This window comes from Telopea speciosissima, chromosome 9 (assembly GCF_018873765.1).
Source record: "Telopea speciosissima isolate NSW1024214 ecotype Mountain lineage chromosome 9, Tspe_v1, whole genome shotgun sequence".
Classification (NCBI taxonomy): domain Eukaryota; kingdom Viridiplantae; phylum Streptophyta; class Magnoliopsida; order Proteales; family Proteaceae; genus Telopea; species Telopea speciosissima.
In genome coordinates this window covers 10,010,074-10,034,196 of record NC_057924.1, presented here as the reverse complement: position 1 = coordinate 10,034,196, position 24,123 = coordinate 10,010,074, and the positions used below count along the sequence as shown (strand labels likewise).

Genomic DNA, 24,123 nt, shown 5'->3' with positions numbered 1-24,123 from the left:
GAAGCAATTCTGCCACAGGAAGACAGGACAGTATACTGTTTATACTGTCAGCAGAATAGACAGTGAACAAAAGTAAAAAATAGCAACTGTTGACAAATTGGTAACTTGGAATCAAGAGGCTTTAAGAGTATGTGATTTGTAACTTTAGTCACATTGTGATGGATGATGACATGGTGAAAATTGGGGAGCGAGAGATAACGCCAAGTGACTATTTCAGATATTTGGGGTTTATCATACACAAAGAAGGTGACATAGATGGTGATGTTGCACAAAGAATTAAAGTAGGATGGATGAAGTGGAGAGGGGCGTCCGGAGTCCTGTGTGACCGACACATTCCTTTAAAGCTTAAAGGAAAGTTCTACAGGACTGTTGTCCGCCTGGCTATGATGTATGGGGCGGAATGTTGGGCAGTTAAGAAGTGCCATATAGCAAAGCTATGTGTTGCGGAGATGAGAATGTTAAGATGGATGTGTGGCAAAACTAGGAGGGATAAAGTGAGGAACGAACGTATTAGAGCAGATGTGGGAGTTGCCCCGATCAGCGACAAGCTCCGAGAATGTCGCTTGAGGTGGTTTGGCCATGTACAACGGAGGCCTGGGGATGCCCTAGTAAGGAGAAGTGATCTGATGCCAATTGAGGGAGTTAAAAGAGTTAGGGGCATACCTAAAATGATCATAGGTGAGGTTGTGAAGAATGACATGCATAGTCTGGGCTTTGTACTGAGTATGACCTCAGATAGGGCCTATTGGAGGGCAATGATCCACGTTATCGATACCAAGTAGCTGAGATTTTCCTGAATTACTGGGCTATCCTCTTTCCTCTTACTAACATCTTTCACTTTCCGTTACTTACTTAGCTTATTCAATTGCTTTTAAGTTTCTCTTACTTTCCTTTCCCTTTATGAGGACCTCAGTTTTTCCTACTTTGTTTTTGAAAGGATCCATGCAGCCGACCCCATTTAGTTGGGATAAGGCTGGGTTGTTGTTGACAAATTCGTTCCTAGGAAACTCTAATGAGACAGATGTCCCTATCAAGTATATGCTCTCTTGGACTGAATCAGTCTTCAAAACCTCAAGTCAAATATGGCTGCTGGATGCTAAGATATGACCAGGTTCAGAAATTAGAAGGTAAAATACAAAATAGAAACGCACAGCCTGTAGTCACTTTCAGCCATTAGGTCATGCTCAAACCACAATTGAAGGAAGCCCAAAGGGTTGATGTTACTCTGCCAAAAGGGAAACAGGATCTGATGGTTGGATTTGCAATAGCTTGGACTTGAAGTTCTCAGCAATAGAACATTGACCAGTGGAACCACAGAAGGTGTTCTTCAATATTCAACCAGGACTTGATGAAACAACAGCAGTGTAGTCTTCTGATGTTCAGCAGCTAGCCAGCAATCATGGAGGAGTAAACTGACCTTCGGTTCTTCTCAGATATGGGTTTAATTGCAAATCAATGAAAATAGAAACAAGTACTTGATATGAAGAAAAGAAAAATAAGATGGGGAAAGGAGGGAAGAAGAAGAGGGGGATAGTATAAAGGGGTGGGTCGAGCCTCTCGCAATGTGACGCCTGGAGTTAGCCAGTTAAGCCTCAATCCTAGATTCCTAGGTATCTCACCTACAAGGCCTCACACAGCATCATGGTTGCAAAAATCAGTTCTTTTCATTCACAAAATCATGGCTGCTGAATACAGCCCCTGCCCTTTATTTATTACTTCAGAAATCACAGTTGCGTGGGGAATACAACCTAATAAAACTTTCTAAACCTAAGATAACATCTTCAAAATTGAAACAAGAATAAAGTCTGACTCCTAGCTAGTAAATAGAAACTTCTAAGTCAGTCATGGTGATGTAATCTGAAAATCCAGATTAAGGAATAATCAACTATGAGATGAAGGAAACAACTGCGTTGTTAAGGGAAGAAGTCAGATTGTTGGAAAGGGAGGGAAGAGAGATGAGATCGATCTTCTTGGGAGGAAGAAGAGAGAAGAAATCAGGTTAGGGACACCAATCCTCTATGCACTGCTCAACATCACCAAAACAGTTAAAAAAAAAAACTCATATTCTTTACTCATATCATCTCTAATAGATGGGGTATGTATTACATATATATAGACCTTCTGATATTCCTAATTTGACTCATAAAAGGACTCTTAATCACTCTAATACACTCAATAAAGTAAATAAACTCATGACAGAATTCTATCTAGCTATTATGTATCCTAATCTAACTCAAACACTCAATTTAACTATTAATCCCATGTACTAACATTATTGCCATTTTATGGGTTTATAAATTATACCGCAAAGTGACTATTTTAGATATCTAGGCCAATCATAAATAAAGAAGCTAACATACATGATCATGTTTTACAGAGAAATAGGTCGAAGACGGAGTATATGATGTGTAACTTTAGTCATTCTATGATGGATAATGATATGGTGGAAATTAAGGAGAGAGAGATATTGCAAATTGACTATTTTAGATATCTGGGGTCAATCATAATTAAAGAAGGTGACATAGATGATGATGTTTGACAGAGAATTGAAGTGGGATGGATGAAGTGGAGAGGTGTGACTGGAGTATTCTGTGACCGATGTATTCCGTTAAAGCTTAAAAGAAAGTTCTATAGGACTGTTGTTTGACCGGCTATGATATATGGGACGGGATGCTGGGCAGTTAAGAATTGTCATATAGAGAAGCTATGTGTAGCAGAGATGAGGATGTTAAAATGGATGTGTGGAAAGACTATGAAGGATAAAGTAAGGAATGATAGTATTAGAGCTGATTTGGGAGTTGCCCCGATCAATGACAAGCTGCGAAAATATCATTTGAGGTGGTTTGGCCATGTTCAACGGAGGCCTGAGGATGCCCCAGTACGGAAGAGTGATCTGATTCTAATTGAATGAGCTAAAAGAGCTAGGGGTAGGCCGAAAATGACCATAGGAGAGGTTGTGAGGAATGACATACATAGTCTGAGTCCTATACCAAGTATGACCTCAGATAGAGCCTTTTGGAGGGCAAAGATCCATGTTGCCGACCCCATATAGCTGACATTTCCTTGACTTCCTGGACTGGGCTTATTTCCTCTTACTTTCATTTGCTTTCATCTCTCTTTTTGCACTTCTCATCTCTTGTGTCTTCATTTTTTCTTTTCTCTTACTTTGATTTGCAAGGATCCATGTAGCCGACCCCATTTAGATGGGTTAAGGCTTAGTTTGTTGTTGTTGTCGTATAAATTAGGCCCATTATATCAATAATCCAAAAAATAAGAAGCTCAAGGTCCATAAAACCCAACCATGGGCCAAAATAAAGTCTTTTGAGACCCAATTGACTCAATTGGGCAATCTTAACTGCATCACATGGTTACAAAAATAGTGACTTAAGAAAATAGAACTAACTAGGGTCTAACAAAATAGAAAGTGAGATATGACAGCTCATCTTCCCTTGAACCAAAATCTCCACGAAATGGTCTTCAATTCAATCTCCACCAGCTGTCATTTGGCCTACTTGAAATCTGAGAATATCTCCTTCAGCTGCTGTCTTGATACAGCAGAATATGACCCTGATATGGCTGAACTCGAATGAAATTAATGGACATAATTCGACCCATGACATGGGCCAAATATTGGCCTACTTTAGAGCCCAATCGATGGACTTGGACTGCATCAGCAGGATATGGACCTAATTATGGGCTTAAGTGTAACCAACATATGGTCCCTAGTATGGGCCTGGCTATAACTTAAGTCAATGGGCTAATGTGGGCTGGTTATAACTTATAACTCAAGTCATCGGGCCTAAATAGGCGGACCTGACTGGGTGGCCCTTCTCCCTCCATGTGTATACGCTTAGCTCTGCATCATTTGAATATGGCTTTTCCCTCATTATCTGCTTCCTTTTACACCATATAAACTCAATTAATTCTCGTGGCCAATAGGAAAAAAGGGGGGAAAGGAAAAAAAATGCAATAAAGTTTAATTTTGTCTTAATCCTTTCAAATGCAGATCTGGACCTCTCTGCTGGTAAAACTGGGGAGCAACCCATCCACAGAGTTTTTGTTGATCCTGGAGGAAGCCACTGTATAGCTACTGTTCTTAGTAGCGGGGGTGCTGAGACATATTATACACATGCAAAGTGGAGTAAGCCCCGTTTGTTGAGCAGATTAAAAGGACTTGTGGTGAATGCTGTTGCCTGGAACAGACAACAGATAACAGAAGGTGATTATGACTTGCTACTTGCTTGCTGTGATACACTTCTAGAGCGTGAAGATTTCACATATGGAGCTTATTTTTAATCTGATGTCTCTGAACTCAGCTTCCACACGGGAAGTCATTCTTGGTACTGATAATGGCCAACTTTATGAGATTGCCGTTGACGAGAAGGACAAGAAAGAGAAGTACATGAAGTTGTTATTTGAGCTTACTGAGCTCCCAGAAGCCTTCATGGGTTTGCAGGTACTATTACATGTTGGTGAATTGGATTATTGATTAACAGTTCAGCTTCTTAGTTTGCACTCCTGAATATCACTGAAAATGTAACTACAGATAGCACTGAAGCCTTTTAAATATTGGCTGTTGTGTTGGCTATGAGCCAACTTTCCCACTATTTTGCTCAGCCAAACTATCTTATTGGTGCAACACTGACTACTCCATTATGACCTAAAAGAAAATCATGAATAATATGGACAGTTGGAACCTGCCCAAAAAGAATGCTGAGGGTTTTATATGGAAGGTATTGTTTCCAACCTACAAGCTAGCCTAGCGTTTAAAATTTCGACATTGATGACCTTGAGTATTCGTTCTTTTTTATGTGGCCTGTTTTTTTTATTGTATGAAGACTTCATCCAGGACACTGTAATTTGTTTGAAGTTCAACAATGTGAACTTCGGTTTATGGCAAAACTTCAAAAGCTTGCTTGCCATTTGGAAGTTTCTGATTGATGACCTGGTCTGTCATGGAATGAATCCCCTTTAGATGGTAGAGTAGAAGTCTGGTAGAGTCCCGCACAATAGGCCTTAATTTTTTTGATGGGTATATCATGCTTCACATCGACTCATTTTCTTTCTATGTAAGTGTGAACAAGTTTCTTACTTTTTTGATTCTTTGCATGTCTACAGATGGAAACGGCTAGTGTAGGTAATGCAACCAGATATTATGTGATGGCTATTACTCCTACTCGACTTTACTCTTTCACTGGCATTGGATCATTGGATGTAAGTATTGATCTAGTAAGAGCTTTGCATATAGGTAAATTGGTTTGGTTTTAATTCTATGATTATTGAGATTTTGGCTCATGAATATGACTTATTACTGTTGTGCGAATTTTATTCTAAGGCTGGATATTAGACTTAAATAGAAAGGAAGCTTCTTTTGTTTGAGTACTTCTCTTTATCAATAGAACTTTTAGAGTAAGACATGACATTTGTCTGAAAACACAAAATGGGATATGCATCACATGTACAATGGATCAGGACCATAGCTAGCTATTCATTGTACAACGAAAAATTTGGTGTGGCAAGTTTGTTTATACTTTAATTTCAAGAAGAAAAATGTATAAAAAATTTGACCAAACATATATTGAAGAAATCCATATATACATCTACATGCATAAATACATGATGAACACATGTTAATATTTATATCTATCTATTTACATTTATTTCTAAGTATCTAGACTCAAGATTTTCCTTGTTGATTATGATTCTTGTTACTTACGTGGATCCTTTCTATATAAAGCTCAATATGATATTGACTGTAATTTCGTTGAAATCAACACTTGTACACAATCTTTTCCTGTAAATATGTTGGAGAAAGACTTAAACCCCATTTCCTATCAGCCTATTTATAAATGGTTCTGGTCTTTTCTTCTAATGTGCTTTTTCATCTAGAAGTCATCTTTCTCTTCTGTGTTTTTGCCACTGTCAGACTAGTATTAATGGTTTCTTTACCTTCTGTTAATAAGTAGCCAGGATCCCCCTCCCCTTTATTTTCTTTCTTCCCTCTCTTAAAATTTTTGTGACATGCCTTATGTTTTTTTATCATAGGCATTTCTCTTAGAATTTTAGATTTGACAAGAATTTCATATCAAATGAACAAGCTAGCAGCTAGACACCAAGATTGTTAGAGTTTGGGTAATTCTTCATATTTTAGTATTATGACACTTAGCTAATGATGTTGGCTGGTATCATGGTGGAGAAGGATGACCTTGGAAGATTTTCTAACATCTGTAGTCAAATCAAGCATGTTCCTGTACCCCGGTGGATATTCATTCCAGTGCAGGCCAATATCATCTAGTGAAAATGAAAAGTTATTAGTAAGAACTTGCATGCACGTTCAGCATATGCTAGTCACGTAAATTTTCCACTTTGGGTTCATTAACAACAATTGTGTTATCTGGAAATGTAATCTTCTCTTGATTAGATGCTTATATCTTCGCTAATTTATTAATCTCTTGAAGCAGTGAACCTTGAAAACTCCTTCTACAGAATAGAGTTTGATTCTTAATTGTTCTAACTATTATGACTTTGATTTTGTGATTTTTGTAGACTGTCTTTGCTAGTTATTCAGATCGAGCGGTGCGTTTTATGGAACTTCCTGGTGAAATACCAAATAGGCAAGTGCCATTGGTCCATTAGTATTTGAAGTTATTTGCAAAGAAAATCTAAAAATTTTCCCATACGTTATATCTGTAATTCTGCATTTATTTATTTTTTATTTTTTATTTTTTTAGCATGATTTAATGTTTTATTGTGTCCTTAATGAGTTTATTTTGGTTCACATCACATATTATTTATTTTTTATGGATCCTTGTACATCAATGATATCTCTTATTGTTGATAGAAAGGTTAGCCTCCGAAGAGAAATCGATCAACTTAAGTAGCCAATGGATAGGACATGCGATAGATCAGCACGAAGTGGACTGCTAGGATAATATTTAAATTGATGGGGTTTGAAACTTCCTTTTTCCTAAATTGGGCAGATAGTGATTGGAAAGTGCTGCGCTGTTTGGAAGGACTAAAATTTTAAATTGCATCATATTTTTCTATACCACATTTATCCAAAGGAGAGCCAATTGGATTTTTGTTAGCTTAGCGGGATGATGAATGGCATAACTAGTGGACCTAATGTTTCCAAACCTGGACTGGAGATTATTTGGTAAATGTTGTGGTTCACTCCGTAGTTGAAGCAGTGGGCGTACCTTGGTGTCTCTTTCTCTCTCTCTCTCTCCCTTTCCCTTTTTTATTTGGTTGACCTGTTAAGAGGGTTCAACCAGTTGTTTCCTTAGACATTAGTTCAACCTGGTAATGTTACCGACTTACCATAATGCCATTATGGTTGTCAAAAACGATCTAAGACTGATTTCCCATTAAATATTGTGGAAAAAGATATGGGAAGGATGGATGGATCGATCTAGAACCAGATGCAAGGAGTTTATTAATTGACAGAAAAATTTCTCATACTTGATGTCTCCTGATATGGGAGGCTTAGGGTAGAATCTAATTAGAATTAATGGAGCCAGGCTTACAGATACTTGGAGGTGGTGGCTTTGATGTTCAAGGTTTAAAATACTGGTATTGGGTATCATATTGGAAGGGTGATTTTAAGAGACGTGTCGTATGGTATTGGAGAGACGCAAGATATGCTAAAGACATGTGAGGAAATAGTCAAGAAATGTTTGGAAATGCTTAGGATTTGCAAAATATAATTTTGAAGCATAAAACACTATAAATAAGTACTAAGTAAAAGGGTTATCTTTCCTGGCACGATGGAGAGTGAAGCAATCCTCTTCACTGTGACATATTTGGCCATGATTTCATTTATAGTATTCAATATGTTGAGGTTATAATAGTAATTTTACACAATAAACTGCACCAAACCCTACGGTCCCTTCCCACTCTGGCTCCCCTTTGCCCTCTGCAACTCCCTCCCCTGCCTTGCCCCCTCTCTCTCTCCCCCATCCGCTTCAAATTCCGCAGCAACACCCCTAATTCGCTTTCTTCCTCCCCTCCTCCACTCTATCTCCCCCACTACCTGCAGCACCCCCTTCCCTGCCGAGAGTACCCTGGCCGGAGAGCCCTCTCCACCCCCTACTGCCTTCCTCTGCACCGAGAACCCTCGACCTCTGCCTCTCGCACCACCTATGCCTTCCTTTGCCTGCCTCAGCCCTGCCCCCACCCCTGCCCCAATTCCCTCCCATCTAATCGAGCACTTCCTCTTCAATGGAACCAATCACAGAAATTCCAGCCAAAATTTGTCAAAAACCAGGGACGTGTCAACCCTTTATTGGTTGCTTGCACTATGTAGGCCGGTGTTACCAATACCTTGGATGTCTTGCTTGAATATGATTGCCGTTGCCACTTCTTTTGGAAACTTAATGGCGTCCATCCCCTGTAATATTCTACTTCTCCTTCCTTCAACCTTCAATATTTCTTTTTCGTCTAGGTATTCAAAACAAGATAGGATGGTTCAGAGCCTCCCGAGTTGGATCTAGTTGTTCGAGAGCCAAAGGTTGGTTCAGAGCACCCATATATCTAGGACATAGTTGTCATGGCAGTTAGGCGACCCAAGGCGTTGGAGAGGGCAAAAAACTAAGGCGGCACTAAGTAGGCGTCCAAGGCGTCCAAGGCGCCCGCCTAGGCGGCCAAGGTGCCCAAGTCAACCAAAGCGCCTGGATGCCTATGTGTCGCCTAGGCGGCGCCTAGGCGACACCGTGACAACTATTCTAAGATGTGTTTTGATTTTTGAGGATACACATTTTCTCTAGTTTCAATAAGCCCCCAACAATTTACCCGTTTCTGAAGCATTGTTGTTGGTCGTCGGTGAAACTTATTAAAAGCGTAAACCATGAAACCATAAACTTTAACCTTAAATCACTGATTACAACTCTGAACTATGAAATTTAAACGTGCAAGTTTTTTTTTTTTAGGGATTGATGAGGTTAAACTAAAAACCAGAGAATTAGAGGTTGCCGTGACGGATAATCATCCTCTGTAGATATTGTGATCATAGAACTACTCCAAAGATCATTGAAGGATAAGCAAAGAGGGAGGTAGATCGAAGGGGATGAAGAAAAGAGGAAGGTTCAATAATCAAGAGATGGACAGAGGATGCAGGTTGGGAGAGAGGGCACTACTACCACTGGCGGATTCATCCACGGTTGTTGTCAGATGTGAGAGAGAGAGATGCAAACCTAATTTCCAGAGGGGGAAGACTGAGGAGGAAGGCAGTCCAGTGAGAAGGGGGGGGGGGGGAGGGATTTGTTGGTTTCTTCTTACAAGATTCTATTAGAGGTGAATTTATAAAGTTTACCTCTACGTTTCAATTCACCAAAATGATTTAAGAGGGTAAGAAAAAATAGTTAACTGAACTGTTTCACTCTTCATAGTGACGTGTAGAAGGACCCTAAGTAGAATATATCATGTATAAAAAAGGAGAACAAAGTACAACAAGACAAGTGTATTCAATTGATTATATATAAAGATGAGGTTTCTGTTAGAGTTTTTATTGTAAAAGGTACTTTGGTCACTGTCTTGTTGTAAGTCATGTTAAGTTGTATTTTTGTCTTTTGGTCTTTTTTCCTTTTACCTCCCTAGGGAGGCATGTGTAATTACAAGAATATGTTAATGAAGGAAATAGGTGGGTGGAGATGTTTACTCCTTCACAATCGATTCTCTCTCAATCCCTCTTCTTCTTTCTCTCTTCTCTTCTCTTCTCTTCTTTTCTTCTTCTTCTCCTAGCTTTAAATCCTTGTTCTCTTACTAAAATCGATCCATTTCTAGATTTTAACTTGGTATCTGAGCTTGGTTCTCTGGTTTGAGAATCGACTAAGCTCGGTGGTTGTCTTCACCTCTCTTTGGAACCCTAGAAAGGTAGAGGACTAGAGGGTTCAGATAGAGGCTATACTATGTGAAATATTACACATAATACATTCTTTGGAGTTACATTCTTCAAACCAACACACAATGGAGGGAGTTTAGGAGCTGCTGAGGTGGATTGAAGCCCTAAAAGCTGCACCCCAAGTTACCGCCAGCCTGTGGACTGTTTATTTCGATTCTCTCTCATCTTTCCACTATTTGGAATGAGAACAAGACCCCCAACCACTCGGTTGATGAGAGGAGCTGGTTGAGGAGCATAGCTCAACTCTTTGATGCTCCCAGGTATCACCAGATTCTGTTCCCCTCCTCTTGTTTGAGTTTTTTTTTGGCTGTAATGAGTGGAATGGCCACTAGTGGTTGAAGGTTTCAAGTATTTGAATGTCTTTGGTTGTGGTGGACTGAAGTTAATGTGCATATTGAGTGTTTGATTTGGTTATTATTCAATAACTGCTCTCTGTTTACTTGCTGATGAGACTGTCATTTGCTGGTTTGCTTGCTTTCGCTGGGTAGAGTATACTCCCCATTTGTGCAAGTTCCTATATTGATTTGTTGAGTATTTGCATACCATGTCTACCATGTCTAGGTCTGTATCTGAGGTCAGTGGACCTTTGGAAGCTTTTGTTAGTAGTTTGGGTGGTATTCACCCCATCATGACTTCATTTGATAACCCCAATACCCAGATTGCTCTTGTGAAGTTGGACAATATCAACTATTTGGATTCTCTCACTTTGTGAAGTTGTCCTTGAGAGGTAGGGGAAAACTGGGATACATTACCGGTTCTATCAAGGCACCTAGTACGACTGATCCAACATACTTGAAGTGGGAGACTGAGAACTCTACTGTCATGACTTAGTTGATTTTCTCCATGAAACCTGAGATAGGTAGGAGGTTTATGAGAAAGGAGACTGCAAAGGAAATTTGGGACAGTGTTTCTAAGACTTTTGACCGAGTAGGGGTTCAACAAATGTCTATCAAATTCTCCAAAAAGTTATCAATATGAAATAAGGTAACTGAAGCATTTCTGAATATTGCAACATTTGTCATTGGTCTCTGGAAGGAGTATGACCATTATAGGGACCTCCATTTGTCCAACTCTGAGGATGAAGCAAAGGTGTATAGGACACTTGAGAAGGAGCGTGTCCTTATTTTACTTGGTTGGCTTAATCAAGAATTTGAGCCAATTCGACTACAGATCTTGGGGCGATCACCTCTTCCATCCTTAGATGAAGTATGTAGCTACTTATTGAAGGAGACTAGGAGAGTATCCATGGACACTACACCATCCCTGGAGAGATCTGCTCTTACTTCTAGTTCTCACAGAGACTGGCGAGATGGGGGAAGAGGCCAAGGTCCACCCTGTGGAGATAATAGAGACAAATTTAAATGTGATCATTGTGGGAAGCTGGGGCACACTAAAGAAAGATGTTAGGTACTTCATGGCCAACCCCCCGATATGCGTGGTGGATCTCCTGGTATACGAGGCAGTAGGAGAGGGAGTGCCAGAGCCCACATTGTGATAGCTGAGACTGAGTCACCTAGACCACAGACTAACCTTGATTCTCTTTCTAGAGAGGATATTGTAGCAATACATAGGATGTCTCATCTAGGCCACTCTTCTACTACACCTGCAGAGTCAGATTCTTCAGCCTCAGCCTTACAAGCCTCTACTTCTGCACCCTCCACTGCTCCTTCTTGGGTCATTGATTCTGGTGCCACCGATCACATGACTAGTAGGTCTCAGTGTTACGATCCCTATTCTATATGTTCTGGTAGAGATAAGGTTAGAATTGTTGATGGTTCCCGTTCTTCTATCTCTAGTAAGGGTAATGTTCGAGTCACCTCTTCTATTTCTCTTGACTCTATTCTTCATGTCCCTAATTTTGCCACCAATCTATTATCTGTAAGTCATCTAACCAAATCCTCAAATTGTTGTGTCACCTTCTTCACTTCCTGTTGTCTTTTTCAGGATTTGATGACGAAGAGGATCATTGGCAATGGACGTGAGGAGAAAGGACTCTATCTTCTTGTGTCTCAGACACTTTCTTTGACACTTGTTTTGCCTACTGCTCAGTCTTATGTTTGTGGCTGGAGCGACAATAGCACTATGGATTCTGTGATGCTTTGGCATCAACGTTTAGGCCACCCATCTTTTGCTGTTATGAGGAAACAATTACAACTTTTGTTTACTTCTTTTTCTTCTTCTCATGTTGTATTTTTGCTAATCATTGTCATTCCCCTTATCCTTATCATGGTAATAGATCCACTGTTCCTTTTAACATTGTTCATTCTAATGTTTGGGGACCTGCTCCCACTACCTCCTTATCTGGATATCGTTATTTTGTTTCTTTTGTTGATGACTATTCCTGGTCCACTTAGACTATTTTGATGAATCAAAAGAGTGATGTTTATGATGCTTTTTTCAAAAATTTCTAACAATTGATTTTTACTCAATTTGGTACTCACATTCAAATAGTTCATTTTGATAAGAGGAGGGGGGGATATGTGTATGGGGGGGCTCCAATAGTTTTTTATTGACAATGGCATCATTAATCAAGTTGCTTGTGTTGACGCCCTTCAACAGAATGAGGTGGCTGAGAGGAAAAATCGCCATTTGTTAGAGTTCACTAGGAGTCTCCTCTTTTGGCATGCATATTCCTAAGACTTTTTGGTTTGATTCCCTTCTTGCTGCTGCCTTCATAATCAATCGGATGCCAACTCAGCTCCTTGGCTCCAAATCCCCTCTGGAAATCCTTTTACCTCAAGCTCCTGCTTTTTCCCTTCCTCTTAAAGTGTTTGTGTGTGTCTGCTATGTTCATGCCAATAAATCAGCTCGAACAAAGCTTGACCCCAAAGCACTCAAATATCTTTCTTTGGCTATTCCTCCTCTACTAAAGGGTACAAATGCTACCACCCTTCCTCTCATAGGTAACTTCTCTCCAATGATGTCACTTTCTTTGAGGCCATTCCTTTCTTTTCTCCTCATCAACATCCTCTTCAGGGGGAGACTAATGGAAGTGAATAGGCTGCTGATGTCATCTTTTTTCTGTCTCTGTTGCCTACTTCCACCTTCCCATTCCTACTTGATATTGGGAAATACAAAGAAGTGGATGCTCATTCAGGTGTTGATGCTAGCAATGAACAAGAGCTTTTTGTGTACAAAAGAGGTGAATGCTTAAAGGGAAAGGGAAAGAAGACCTGCCAAGAGTCCTTTTTGGATCCACATCTCGAGCTTTACCTTCCTTAGTCAGGTAATACTTTTTCTCCTACCTCTGAGTTAGATCTTCTCATTGCTGTTCGAAAGAGGAAGAGAGCTTGTTCTAATCCCGTAGCCAAGTTTGTTTCCTATGATGCTATTTCTCCTACTAGTGTTGCCTTTTCTACTCCTCTTGTTTCTTCTTCCATTCCCAAAAATGTCACTGAGGCTATGTCTAACCCAAAGTGGAAGGAGGTCATGTCTGAGGAAATGATGGCCCTTGAGAATAGTAGTACTTGGACTCTTGTAGATCTTCCCAGGGGGAGAGTTCCAGTTGGATGCAGATGGGTCTATATAATTAAGTATCAGTCAGATGGTACTGTGGAAAGGTATAAGGCTCGGTTGGTGGCCAAAGGGTACAGTCAGGTGTATGGCATGGACTATCAAGAGATATTTGCTCCCATGGCCAAGCACAACTCAATCAAAGTTCTCCTATCAGTGGCAGCCAATAGAGACTGACCGTTGTATCAATTAGATGTAAAGAATGCTTTTCTCCATGGTGACCTAGAAGAAGAAGTGTATATGCAACCTCCTCCTAGGTTTAAATTTCCCTTAAAAGAAAGGAAAGTTTGCCTCCTCAAAAAGGCACTTTATGGTCTCAAGCAATACTTAAGGCTTTTTTGAGCGATTTAGACAAGCCATTCTAAGGAATGGGTGCTCTCGGAGTCGGGCTGACCACAATTTGTTTATCCGTCGAGGAAAAGATACAATGACAGGTCTTATTGTTTATGTTGATGACATTGTAGTGACTGAGAATGACAATTCCGCGATAAGTAGATTGAAATCTTACCTGTGCCCAACAGTTTGAGATTAAAGATCTTAGACTTTTAAAGTACTTCTTGGGCATTGAAGTATCAAGATCAAAGAAGGGAATCAATATTTGTCAGAGAAAGTTTGTACTGGACTTATTGAAAGAAACAGGAATGTTGGGATGCAAATTGGCAAACTCCCCAATTGATCAAAACCACAAGCTTAGTGAAGATTGTGGCTATCCTCTTATAGATACAAGCGAGTACCAAAGATTGGTTGGAAAACTGATCTATCTCTCCTTGACTCGGCCATACATCACTTATGCAATTGGAGTGGTGAGCCAGTTCATGCATGCTCCCAAGAGTGGGCATTTGGATGTTGTTTATCACATCATCAGGTACTTGAAATCTTCTCCAGGAAAAGGCCTTCTATACGCCAAACATAATCATTTGAGGATACAAGGCTACACTGATGCTAATTGGGCTGGTTCAATTTTTGACAGACGATTTACATCTGAGTATTGTACCTTTGTGGGTGGTAATTTGGTTACATTGAGTAAAAAACAACCAGTTGTAGCTAGATCCACCGCTGAGGTAGAATTTAGAGCTATGGCTCATGGAGTGTGTGAACTTATATGGCTGAGGTGGTTGCTTCAAGATTTGGGATTTGACACTAAGGGACCTATGCAACTTTATTGTGACAACAAGGCTGATATAAGTATTGCTCATTAATCTCGTGCAACATGATCGAAAGGAGGTCATTGAGGTTGATAGGTACTTCATCAAAGAAAAGTTGGATTCGGTTTACATCTGCACTTCCTTTGTGAAGACAAGTGATCAAGTGGTGGATATCTTTACAAAGGGCCTCATTCCTAGCTTGTTATAAGTCATGTTAAGTTGTATTTTGTCTTTTGTTCTTTTCCCTTATGCCTCCCTAGGGAGGCATGTGTAATTACAAGAATATGTTAATGAAGGAAATGGGTGAGTGGAGATGTTTACTCCCTCACAATCGATTTTCTCTTCTCTTCTCTTCTTCTCCTAGCTGTAAATTCTTGTTCTCTTTCTAGAATCGATCCATTTCTAGATTCTAACTGTTTCTTACATGTAAAAGGGCGTACCCAGTGCATGAGGCTCCCACCACTGCGGGATCTAGGGAGGGTCATAATGTACGCAGACTTACCCCTGCTTTCGTAGAGAGGCTGTTTCCAGACTCGAACAATGGAGCAACATTAACCATTGCACCAAGGCCCATCCTCAGGTTTCTTACATGTACTAATACCAAATTTGTATTCGGTATCATATTGGTGCCTTAAAAATATGATATGTGTTAGTTAGTATTGGAGGATATGGAGGGATACTTGAAACTTTGTTGATGTTTACAGCGTACTGTTACACTTGGTCTCCTACATGTTTCAGGCATTGGGAAGAGTCTGCCGTGGATTTGCTTGATGGCGGGTTTTATTAGGTGAAATATATTGCCCGTGGATTACTACCAATTTCTGGCTACTGTTCAGGTGAGGAATCAGGGTGCAACTCTGTTCATGATTGAAGAATAATGAGACGAAAGAGATAGAAGAAGGCGAAAAAATGATCAGAGAAGAGGAGCAGACCCCCCATGCTTCATAATAAAATAATTCAAAATGACAATAAGGCCCCTATGTTATTCCACACTCATTTGACAAATCCCATGGCCATCCTTTTGTCTTAAGAGTGGTGCTAGAAGGGGAGTAGGCCCCCAATCAGAAACACAGTGGACCAAAGGCACGGGGTGAAGGCATTTCAGGGAGAGACCGAGATGTAGTCAAGGTAAAAAATTAAAAAAATATTGAGGCTATTCTTATGGGTGGTGGTGAATACAGATCAATGACATCAAGCAAGGATCAATAATTTCTTTTACAAAACTTCGTAGAAACATGGTCGAAAGAATTTTACATGTAGATCACCGTGATGCCTTTGGGGCCCCATTTCAAAATTCAAAATTTTATTCAAATTCTGTTTGACATGGTGAGGAGTTGATATGTGTATTTGTTATTACGTTGGTGATTTGAGATATGTGATGGAGCTCGTATTTTTACCTAAACTTGAGAAGCCCTTGGTAGCAGTCCTTATTAATCTGGACAGGCTGATGATAAATGATACATATATTGGATCAAGGTGAATGTGGGGATTCAGCAGATGGTATGACTGCAACATGAATAAGGAGGTTGATGCTTTAAATCAAGTTAATACATTAATGATAATTCATCTCTAAGGGTACGGATTTTCGGAAGTGACTATGGAGATTGGGGAGCTTGATTGCAACTTCCATTTGACTCGCACATATGATCGAAGACCCTAATCCAGGGAGGGCTTCTGATTGACCTGAAGGTTCTTTGATGACAAACTTTGAAGAGGGTTATTCATCACATTATGGTCTGTTGTCTCAACTAGGGTAGCAACTTATAGGAGGTTGTGGGACCCAATTCCAAAGGGATGCCATGTTAATTTGATCTGTAGCAATAGCAATTTTAACCAATGTAAAGCATAGGTAGTAAGCTCTGACGTCGAAGGCCATTGATTGACAAAAACCAAAAAAAAGCTATTGTTCAGGATATTTTTTACAAAATAGGAGAAGAGATAGGTCACAGGGGGATACACTAGAGAAGTGTTGGGGAACCAACAAGGAGAGCAATTCCTTTATTTTTTTGGGGAGGTTTTTGGTATAGTGTTACCAGAAAAAGATCTAGCAGAAGTAATTGAGAGAAAAATGAAGAAATTTGTCCTCATGTGCCTGAGGACACCTCAAAAGAAATTGCTTTCCTGGAATGTCTATTCTCTCAGCGACCCCTAAACGTTAGACCAGGGAGAAGTCTGATTAGGGAGTTTTAAAACAGTCGAGGCATTTTTTGCAAGATGACAAATTAGACGAGACAAAATTGCTCATAATTGCTAGCCTATGGGGTTGCAATTATTTTTATTTTGCTTGGGTGAACTTGCTAGCAATGGGCACTCTGGTTGGAGGTGATATTGCCTAAACAGCATTTGTTTCTTTGCTTAGATGCTGTTATAAGGGATTGTTCACTGTCAGTAGCATTGAGTGGTAGAAGCTACAAATTATGAATTACTGGATATATGAGTTGTGGCTTCTTGGCAGGGATTTCAACGTGGTTACGAACACATAGATAAAATGGGAAGGCAGGCAAGCTAGACGTACCAAAAGCATGCGAGGGGACCTGCCTAGCATTGATGGGATCGCCTTTTGCCGTTTATGAGTTAGAGAGTGCCACTATGTATGTTTTAAAAATTTTCTTATAGAGGTTTAAGACTTAAGAGTGTATAATTATGTTCATTCTTCAATGATTTTTTTATTCTTCCTCTTTTGTTCCCATTCTTCTGTTGGACATTGCGTGGTTTCTAGTCATTTTTATACTGCTTTTGCTTCTTGGGTGGGAGTATTGAAATCTGCTAATGCTTAAGATTAGTATTACATTTTTCTGGTATTTGAAGTTTTCGGTCCTAATCATGAAGCAGTGAACTGCATTTCTTCATCAAGCAAAGAAGAGCTGAACATTTTGCCTGGCTTTCGGGGGCTGGTATTTATCATGGTGATCTAAACTTTGGAGCACAGCATAGGTAATGTATCATTTTCCGACCTGTGTTTTCTGTGGCTGTAGAGATCTGCATGGATACTTTTATTTGTTACTGGAGATTTTATTAGAGTCCTGGTTGCTGTATGTCTTTGATATCCATATTGGTTACTTAGTGCTGTGACCTACTGTTTCTTCTGGATATATCTAATAGTTCTGCTGATGGAGATGAAAACTTTGTGGAGAACAAGGCTCTATTGGACTACTCAAAATTGGGTGAAGGTTCTGAAGCAGTTAAACCTAGATCTCTTGCAGTTTCTGACTTTCATTTTCTACTTTTAATTGGGGATAAGGTTAAGGTATGACCAAGATTATTGTCTTGTTTCCTTTTCCCCCTTTGATTATAAACAATTTGCAAGCTATGGTCCTATAATTTGTACAGTGTCTCTCTTTCATTGAGGCTCAAGTTAAAAATTTCTCATTTGGTTTCACACATTTTACCATCAATAGCCTATTTAGCTTGCCACTCCTGTTCGTTCTCTTATTTCACACTTCCTAATGACTTGTCACTAGCCTTTAAAATTGCTTTCTGTGACCTTGTAATGTTATGTAGGTTGTCAATAGAATTAGTGAACAGATTATGGGGGACCTACAGTTTGATCATGCATCAGAGTCGGTTTCAAGAGGTATCATTGGACTCTGTAGTGATGCTACTGCTGGATTGTTCTATGCATATGACCAAAACTCCATATTCCAGGTTTGTGTTTTCTGATGACTGATGACTTCTTCATCTTTTGCTTCTTATGGTTATCTAAATTTTGGGCCATTGCAGGTTTCTGTCCATGATGAAGGCCGAGATATGTGGCGTGTGTATCTTGACATGAATGAGTATGCTGCAGCTTTAGCACACTGCCGGGATCCATTCCAAAGGGACCAAGTTTATTTAGTGCAGGTCATGGCTCATTAGTTTCTTGTAGAAATTCAGTTACTGTGTTGAAATTAAGTGGAGATTATTAGTAATCAGACTTCCACCTTAGTTTCTTTGCAAGTAATTAGGACTTGATAGCTTTTATTAGTTGTTCAAACTTATGCTGACTTCTGAGTACTGTGCAATTAAAATAATCTGTCTTGCAGGGTGAAACTGCTTTCTCTGCAAAAGATTTCTTTAGAGCAGCATCATTTTTTGCGAAAGTGAGTTCCCTATTTCTTTTTATGGCTGTCTGCACATTATATGTAAATTTTCATATAGAGCTTGCCATTTCTGGACTGTAAAACACGTTACTTTTTGTCATATATGGTTAAAGGTGAAAGCTCCGTCATATCTTGAGTTCTGTGTTACAACTGTTTTTAGTGTTCATTTTTAGTTCCTTTATTTGTTTTAACTAGTATTCACTTTAAGTCAAGGTGCCTTTCAACTTTTTATAGTATTTTCTTCCATTTTTGAGTTCTCTCTTCTCAAAGAAGCCTTAAGAAAGATGAAAGTAGACAAGACACCAGGACCGGATAAGATCCCAATAGAAGTGTGGAAGGCCCTAGGAGCATGGTACTAAATCTCGTTTCGTTTCGGTGTTTCGGTCTGACCAAAATTTCCGAGATACCGAAATTTCGTCGAAATCCCAGTCGAAATATGGTATTTTTCTGTCGGTGTAAAATGCCAAAAATATCCGAGATTTCCAAAATTTCCGAAACGAGATGACCGAAATTTCCGAAATTTCTGAAATATTGCATTTTTTCATATCAGACTTGCGTTTCGTTTCGGACAGGTCTAGATACTCGAAATATTCGATATCTCGACCGAAATTTCGCGAGTTTTAGTACTATGCCTAGGAGTGTGTTGGGTATGTTGGTTAACCATGTTGTTTACCAAGATTATGATCACAAGGAGAATGCCAGATGATTGCAGGAGAAACATTGTAGTTCCGGTCTATAAAAATAAGGGTAATGTCCAGAGCTGCAATAACTATAGAAGCACAAAACTGATGAGTCATACTATGAAACTTTGGGAGAAGGTTATTGAGAAGCGCGTCTAAGAAGAGAGACTCATATCTCGAAGAATCAATTTGGTTTTATGTCAGGAAGATCCACGACATAAGCTATCTACCTACCGAGGAGGCTCGGAAAAAGCCTATGACAAAGTACCTAGAGATTTAATCCTGCATGTTCTTGCGAAGAGAGGGGTGTCGAGTAAGTATATAGTGGTAATTAAAGATATCTATGAGGGTGTGGTGACTAGTGTGAGATCTGTGGGTGGCTAGGGCAAAAAATTCCCAATAACGGTTGGGTTACAACAAGGATCAGCCCTAAGCCCTTATTTGTTTGCGTTTATCATGAATGAATTAACCAAGAACATCTAAGACGAAGTACCGTGGTGTATACTCTTCGCCAATGATATCGTTTTGGTAAATGGGACAAAAGCAAGGATTAAGACTAAGTTAGAGTTGTGGAGATCAACCTTGGAAACAAGAGGTTTTAAGATTAGTAGATCAAAGACGGAGTATATGATGTGTAACTTAAGTCACATTATGATGGATGATGACATGGTGAAAATTGAGGAGCGAGCGCCAAGTAACTATTTCAGATATCTTGGGTTTATCATGCACAAAGAAGGTGACATAGATGATGATGTTTCACACAGAATTAACGTAGGATGGTTGAAGTGGAGAGGTGCGATTGGAGTTCTGTGTGACCGACGCATTCCTTTAAAGCTTAAAGGAAAGTTCTACAGGACTATTATCTGACCGGCTATAATATATGGGGCGGAATGTTGGACAGTTAAGAAGTGCCATGTAGCGAAGCTATGTGTTGCAGAGATGAGGATATTAAGATGGATGTACGGCAAAACTAGGAAGGATAAAGTGAGGAATGAACGTATTAGAGTGGATGTGGGAGTCACACCGATCAGCGACAAGCTTCGAGAATGTCGCCTGAGGTGGTTTGGCCATGTACAATGGAGGCCTGAGGATGCCCCAGTAAGGAGAAGTGATCTGATGCCGATTGAAGGAGCTAAAAGAGCTAGGGGCAGGCCTAAAATGACCATAGGTGAGGTTGTGAAGAAGGACATGCTTAGTTTGGGTCTTGTACCAAGTATGACCTTAGATAGAGCCTATTGGAGGGCAAGGATCCACGTTATCGACACCATGTAGCTGAGACTTTCCTGAATTCCTGGGCTATCTTCTTTCCTTTTTTATTTTCCATTACATACCTTTCTTACCCCATTTCTTTTAAGTTTCTCCCTCTCCCTTTATGAGGACCTCAGTCTTCTCTACTTTGTTTTTGATAGGATCCATGTAGCCGACCCCATTTAGTTGGGATAAGGCTGTGTTGTTGTTGTTTCTTCCATATTTTCTTGATAGATGTAGTTTAGTTCAAATTGATATTCTGTGTATTTGCCCAAAAAATTGGTATTCTATTTTAAAGTAGACTGATTATCCTTTCTTTTGACATTTATAACCAGTAATCAGTGAGAGTATGTATGTTATTAGTGTGGTTGGGTCTGATTATTTTGCTTTGTGTGAGAGGGAGTGAAGCTAAGAGCTTGGGGTAGAAATGGGCAGCATAACTTTTGGAGGCTTTGTAAAGTAGAACTGAATTTGAAAACTCAAAACCGTGTCAATAAACAAGATCTTTTAATCGAAGAGTAGTTCAAAGGGAGATAATAGATAGCCCAAGATCAGATGATTAGAATAAGCTAAAACTCAAATAAAATTTAGTAATAGGGTATTAGAACACTAGCTGAAAATCTGAGATCAATTGGATGGCTGGATAGAAAATATGGACCAATCCTAGTTAGACCAGGACAAGGGCAGGACAAGGGCAAAACAGTAATTTTTTGGGGGGGGGTTCAAAGCTGAAGTCAGAATGAGGGTTCAGTTATGTTGATCAGAATTTAATAATATAATAGGTCATAAACGATAGCTCGGTAAGTCATAAAACAGTAGCTAGAATGGGGTTAAAGTAGAAGTCAGTTCCAGTAAGAACCACTCTACAGTAGGATCATTGATAGGTCAGAATTAATGCTGAAAATTAATTTTCAATTGCTGGACAGAATAGGAGATCGATCACTTTGTTCAGCAGCAGATTTACTCTTCAATCGCAGGACTTGTAGCAAATCACAGTATCACACAATGAAAATAAAAAATTAGGGAAAAATAGAAGATAGGATAGAAGAAGGATAGAAGGATAGGGTAGGCTATCTCAGCCTTGGCCCTTGGGTCTCTCACCACAGCTATCTCAGCTGTTGAACAGGGAATTCTCCCCCAAATTTGAGTGCAAGCATTGCTTGAAAATTTTATTTATCAATTGGTAATCCTTCCTTACAATGGGTGCCAATTTATAGCTCAGGCAAGCTTACAAAAATAGAAAGTAAGAAATAGCAACTAATGGAAAATAGCAACTAATTGAAATAGAAACTAACTTTAAATAGAAACTAGTAAATGCTTTATAGAATCCAGCCTTCTAATCAAGCAAGGTTACTAAAAAGAAAAGAAAACAAAATTAGTAACCAACTAATCAGCTATAAAATCTGCCTCGTCTTGCTATCTTCAGTGGGGCGCACAGAATCTCAAATATTTGCTTGGACTTCCTTCTCCATTCAGGGCTTATGGACCCACAACACTGTTCACATGAACAGTAACTCGGGTACTGCTCACGTGAATAGTAATGCGTGAACAGTAATTTTTTTACAGAATTTTATTTTGGTCCTTCTCCTTTTTAAGCTTTGATCTACATCAACTCTCCCTCACTCAAAAGGAACCCGTCCTCGAGTTTTATAGAATTTAGGGACAAGTTTGGTGTGGTGCATGTCCAGTTTCAGCCCAAACAGTACTCCGGCAGCTTACAGATGTTTGGAATGTAATCTTCGATGCATGGAGCTTTCTCTTCAAAAAATTCAGGTGGGATCACAAACTCTATGTGGTCAACTTCAATATCATCAGTCGTGTCCATGTGGTATTTTACAATTGTGTTTTCGACCTCTACAAACTCTGATGCAACGTAGAGCTCTTTTGGTTCGTCGTCCTGGTGGTTCTCAATCAGTTCAGTTGATGCTTCAACCACCTCATCGACTGTAGTGCCAAGTTTCACATCGTCCACTGCTTCAAATTCTTCAATATAAGCCTCGACATTCGAAATTTCAAGGACTGACTCTTCCTTGACAACAAAAATTTCTGGGATGTCTTCAATATTAACCTCAACTTCATGTACTAGTTCATTGATTGGAGGTTTCTTCTCTTGTTGCTCTTCCATCTTCAAAACTTCAATGAATATCATGGTAGCATCTGTTGGAGGTGGAGACCAAATGTGGCTTTAAACGTTTGCTCAAAAGAGGCTGTTTGGTCTATTAGTTGCTTCACGCTCTCTTCAAGTGTAAGTGGCTTTTGGGGGTAATCTTGTCGAAGGGAGAGCTTTCTTCGCATATGTTCCAGTAGGTACTTGTTCTTCAACTCATACTTCATCTCTTCCTCAGTCCTAGATTCACATCTTCTAACTCTGAGTCTCTCTCCATGGAGTTTCCACCATTGTCTAGCACGACCAGTCAATCGGGAGTAAACAACCTTAAGCTTCAACTCCTCTGTTGGGTTGCACCAGTCAAAATATTCCTTTAGAAAATCCAACCAGTCAAGGAAGAAGAATTGATCCCTCTGCCCAACAAAGGAGAACTTCTGACTTCATCTTCCTTGTATTAACATCAACCCATCGATTGGAAGGAACAATAGCGTGAATCGATTGGATGGCTATAAATTGAGCTATGACAGGATAACAGAAATAGAAACTAAGTTCAAAATTAGAAATTTAGAGTATATCTTCAGTTTCAGCCGGCAGAATTGCTCCAAACTTGGATCGATTGTAAGCCACAATAAGGGGATGCTATGCTCCAAATATCTCTCATTCCCGGCGGCTGGTTGTAGAGATATAGTGATCTGAAGTTGCAGCAGAAAATAGAAACAAAGCCGAGCCGCAGGTGTGATTTGACTCTCTGCACAGCAACTAACCCCAAATACCCACAATACAATAGAACCAATCAGCAGTCAAAACCCTAGCCGCAGGTCAGCTTTAAGGCAGCAAAGAAAGGGATGCTTGGGTATTTGCAGACAAGGAGCAGCAGCCTTTTAAGACAGCAAAGAAGGCAAAGAAACATTTATTAAAAGAAAAAAAAAAAGAAGGCAGCAAAAAACTGATGTCCAATGGGCTGGCTGTGTTACCAGAATTTAGTGGTGGTAATACTTTTTGGGATTTGGGATAATTGGAAGGAAGTTGTAATTAGGTGAGGGTCTTTTTGGGCTTGGTATATTTGTCGGTGTTGAGTGTCCATTTCTGACAGGTTACATGTGTACAGCATCCTGAACTGTACATTTGCTTGATATCAATCTAATTCCTTTTTTTTTTCTTTAAAAAAGGAAAAAAAAAAGGAGCATGTAGTATAGTAAACAAAAAAGGGAATTTAATGTAAATAATTTGCTACTTCTAGGAAAGGGGTCGAATAATCAAGTGAAGGTACCTCTCTACTTGAAGGACTATGTTTCTTTCTATGTTTTATGCATAAATATGGACCTATTTGAAAATAAGCATCTGGCAAAATGGTATTTTACTTAGAGAAAGATAATTGATTGATTGATGATTATTCTCTTTATTTTTTTCAGAGATTGACCATGCATTGTCATTTGATCTGAAGTAGTGTTTC

At 39.5% G+C, this 24,123-nt stretch overlaps 1 protein-coding gene across 3 annotated transcripts in view; it reads left to right on the top strand.

Annotated features, from left to right (window-relative positions):
* LOC122640051 (vacuolar sorting protein 18) overlaps positions 1–24,123 on the top strand; it is a 71,901-nt gene that overhangs the window by 15,007 nt on the left and 32,771 nt on the right. For all 3 annotated transcript variants that reach the window (XM_043833163.1, XM_043833161.1, XM_043833162.1), the window contains exons 3-11: positions 4,007–4,219; positions 4,317–4,456; positions 5,119–5,214; positions 6,547–6,614; positions 17,389–17,490; positions 17,659–17,803; positions 18,058–18,201; positions 18,277–18,396; positions 18,579–18,635. In XM_043833163.1, the coding sequence (XP_043689098.1) occupies positions 4,007–4,219; positions 4,317–4,456; positions 5,119–5,214; positions 6,547–6,614; positions 17,389–17,490; positions 17,659–17,803; positions 18,058–18,201; positions 18,277–18,396; positions 18,579–18,635 (1,085 nt within the window). The remainder of the gene's footprint in view (positions 1–4,006; positions 4,220–4,316; positions 4,457–5,118; positions 5,215–6,546; positions 6,615–17,388; positions 17,491–17,658; positions 17,804–18,057; positions 18,202–18,276; positions 18,397–18,578; positions 18,636–24,123) is intronic.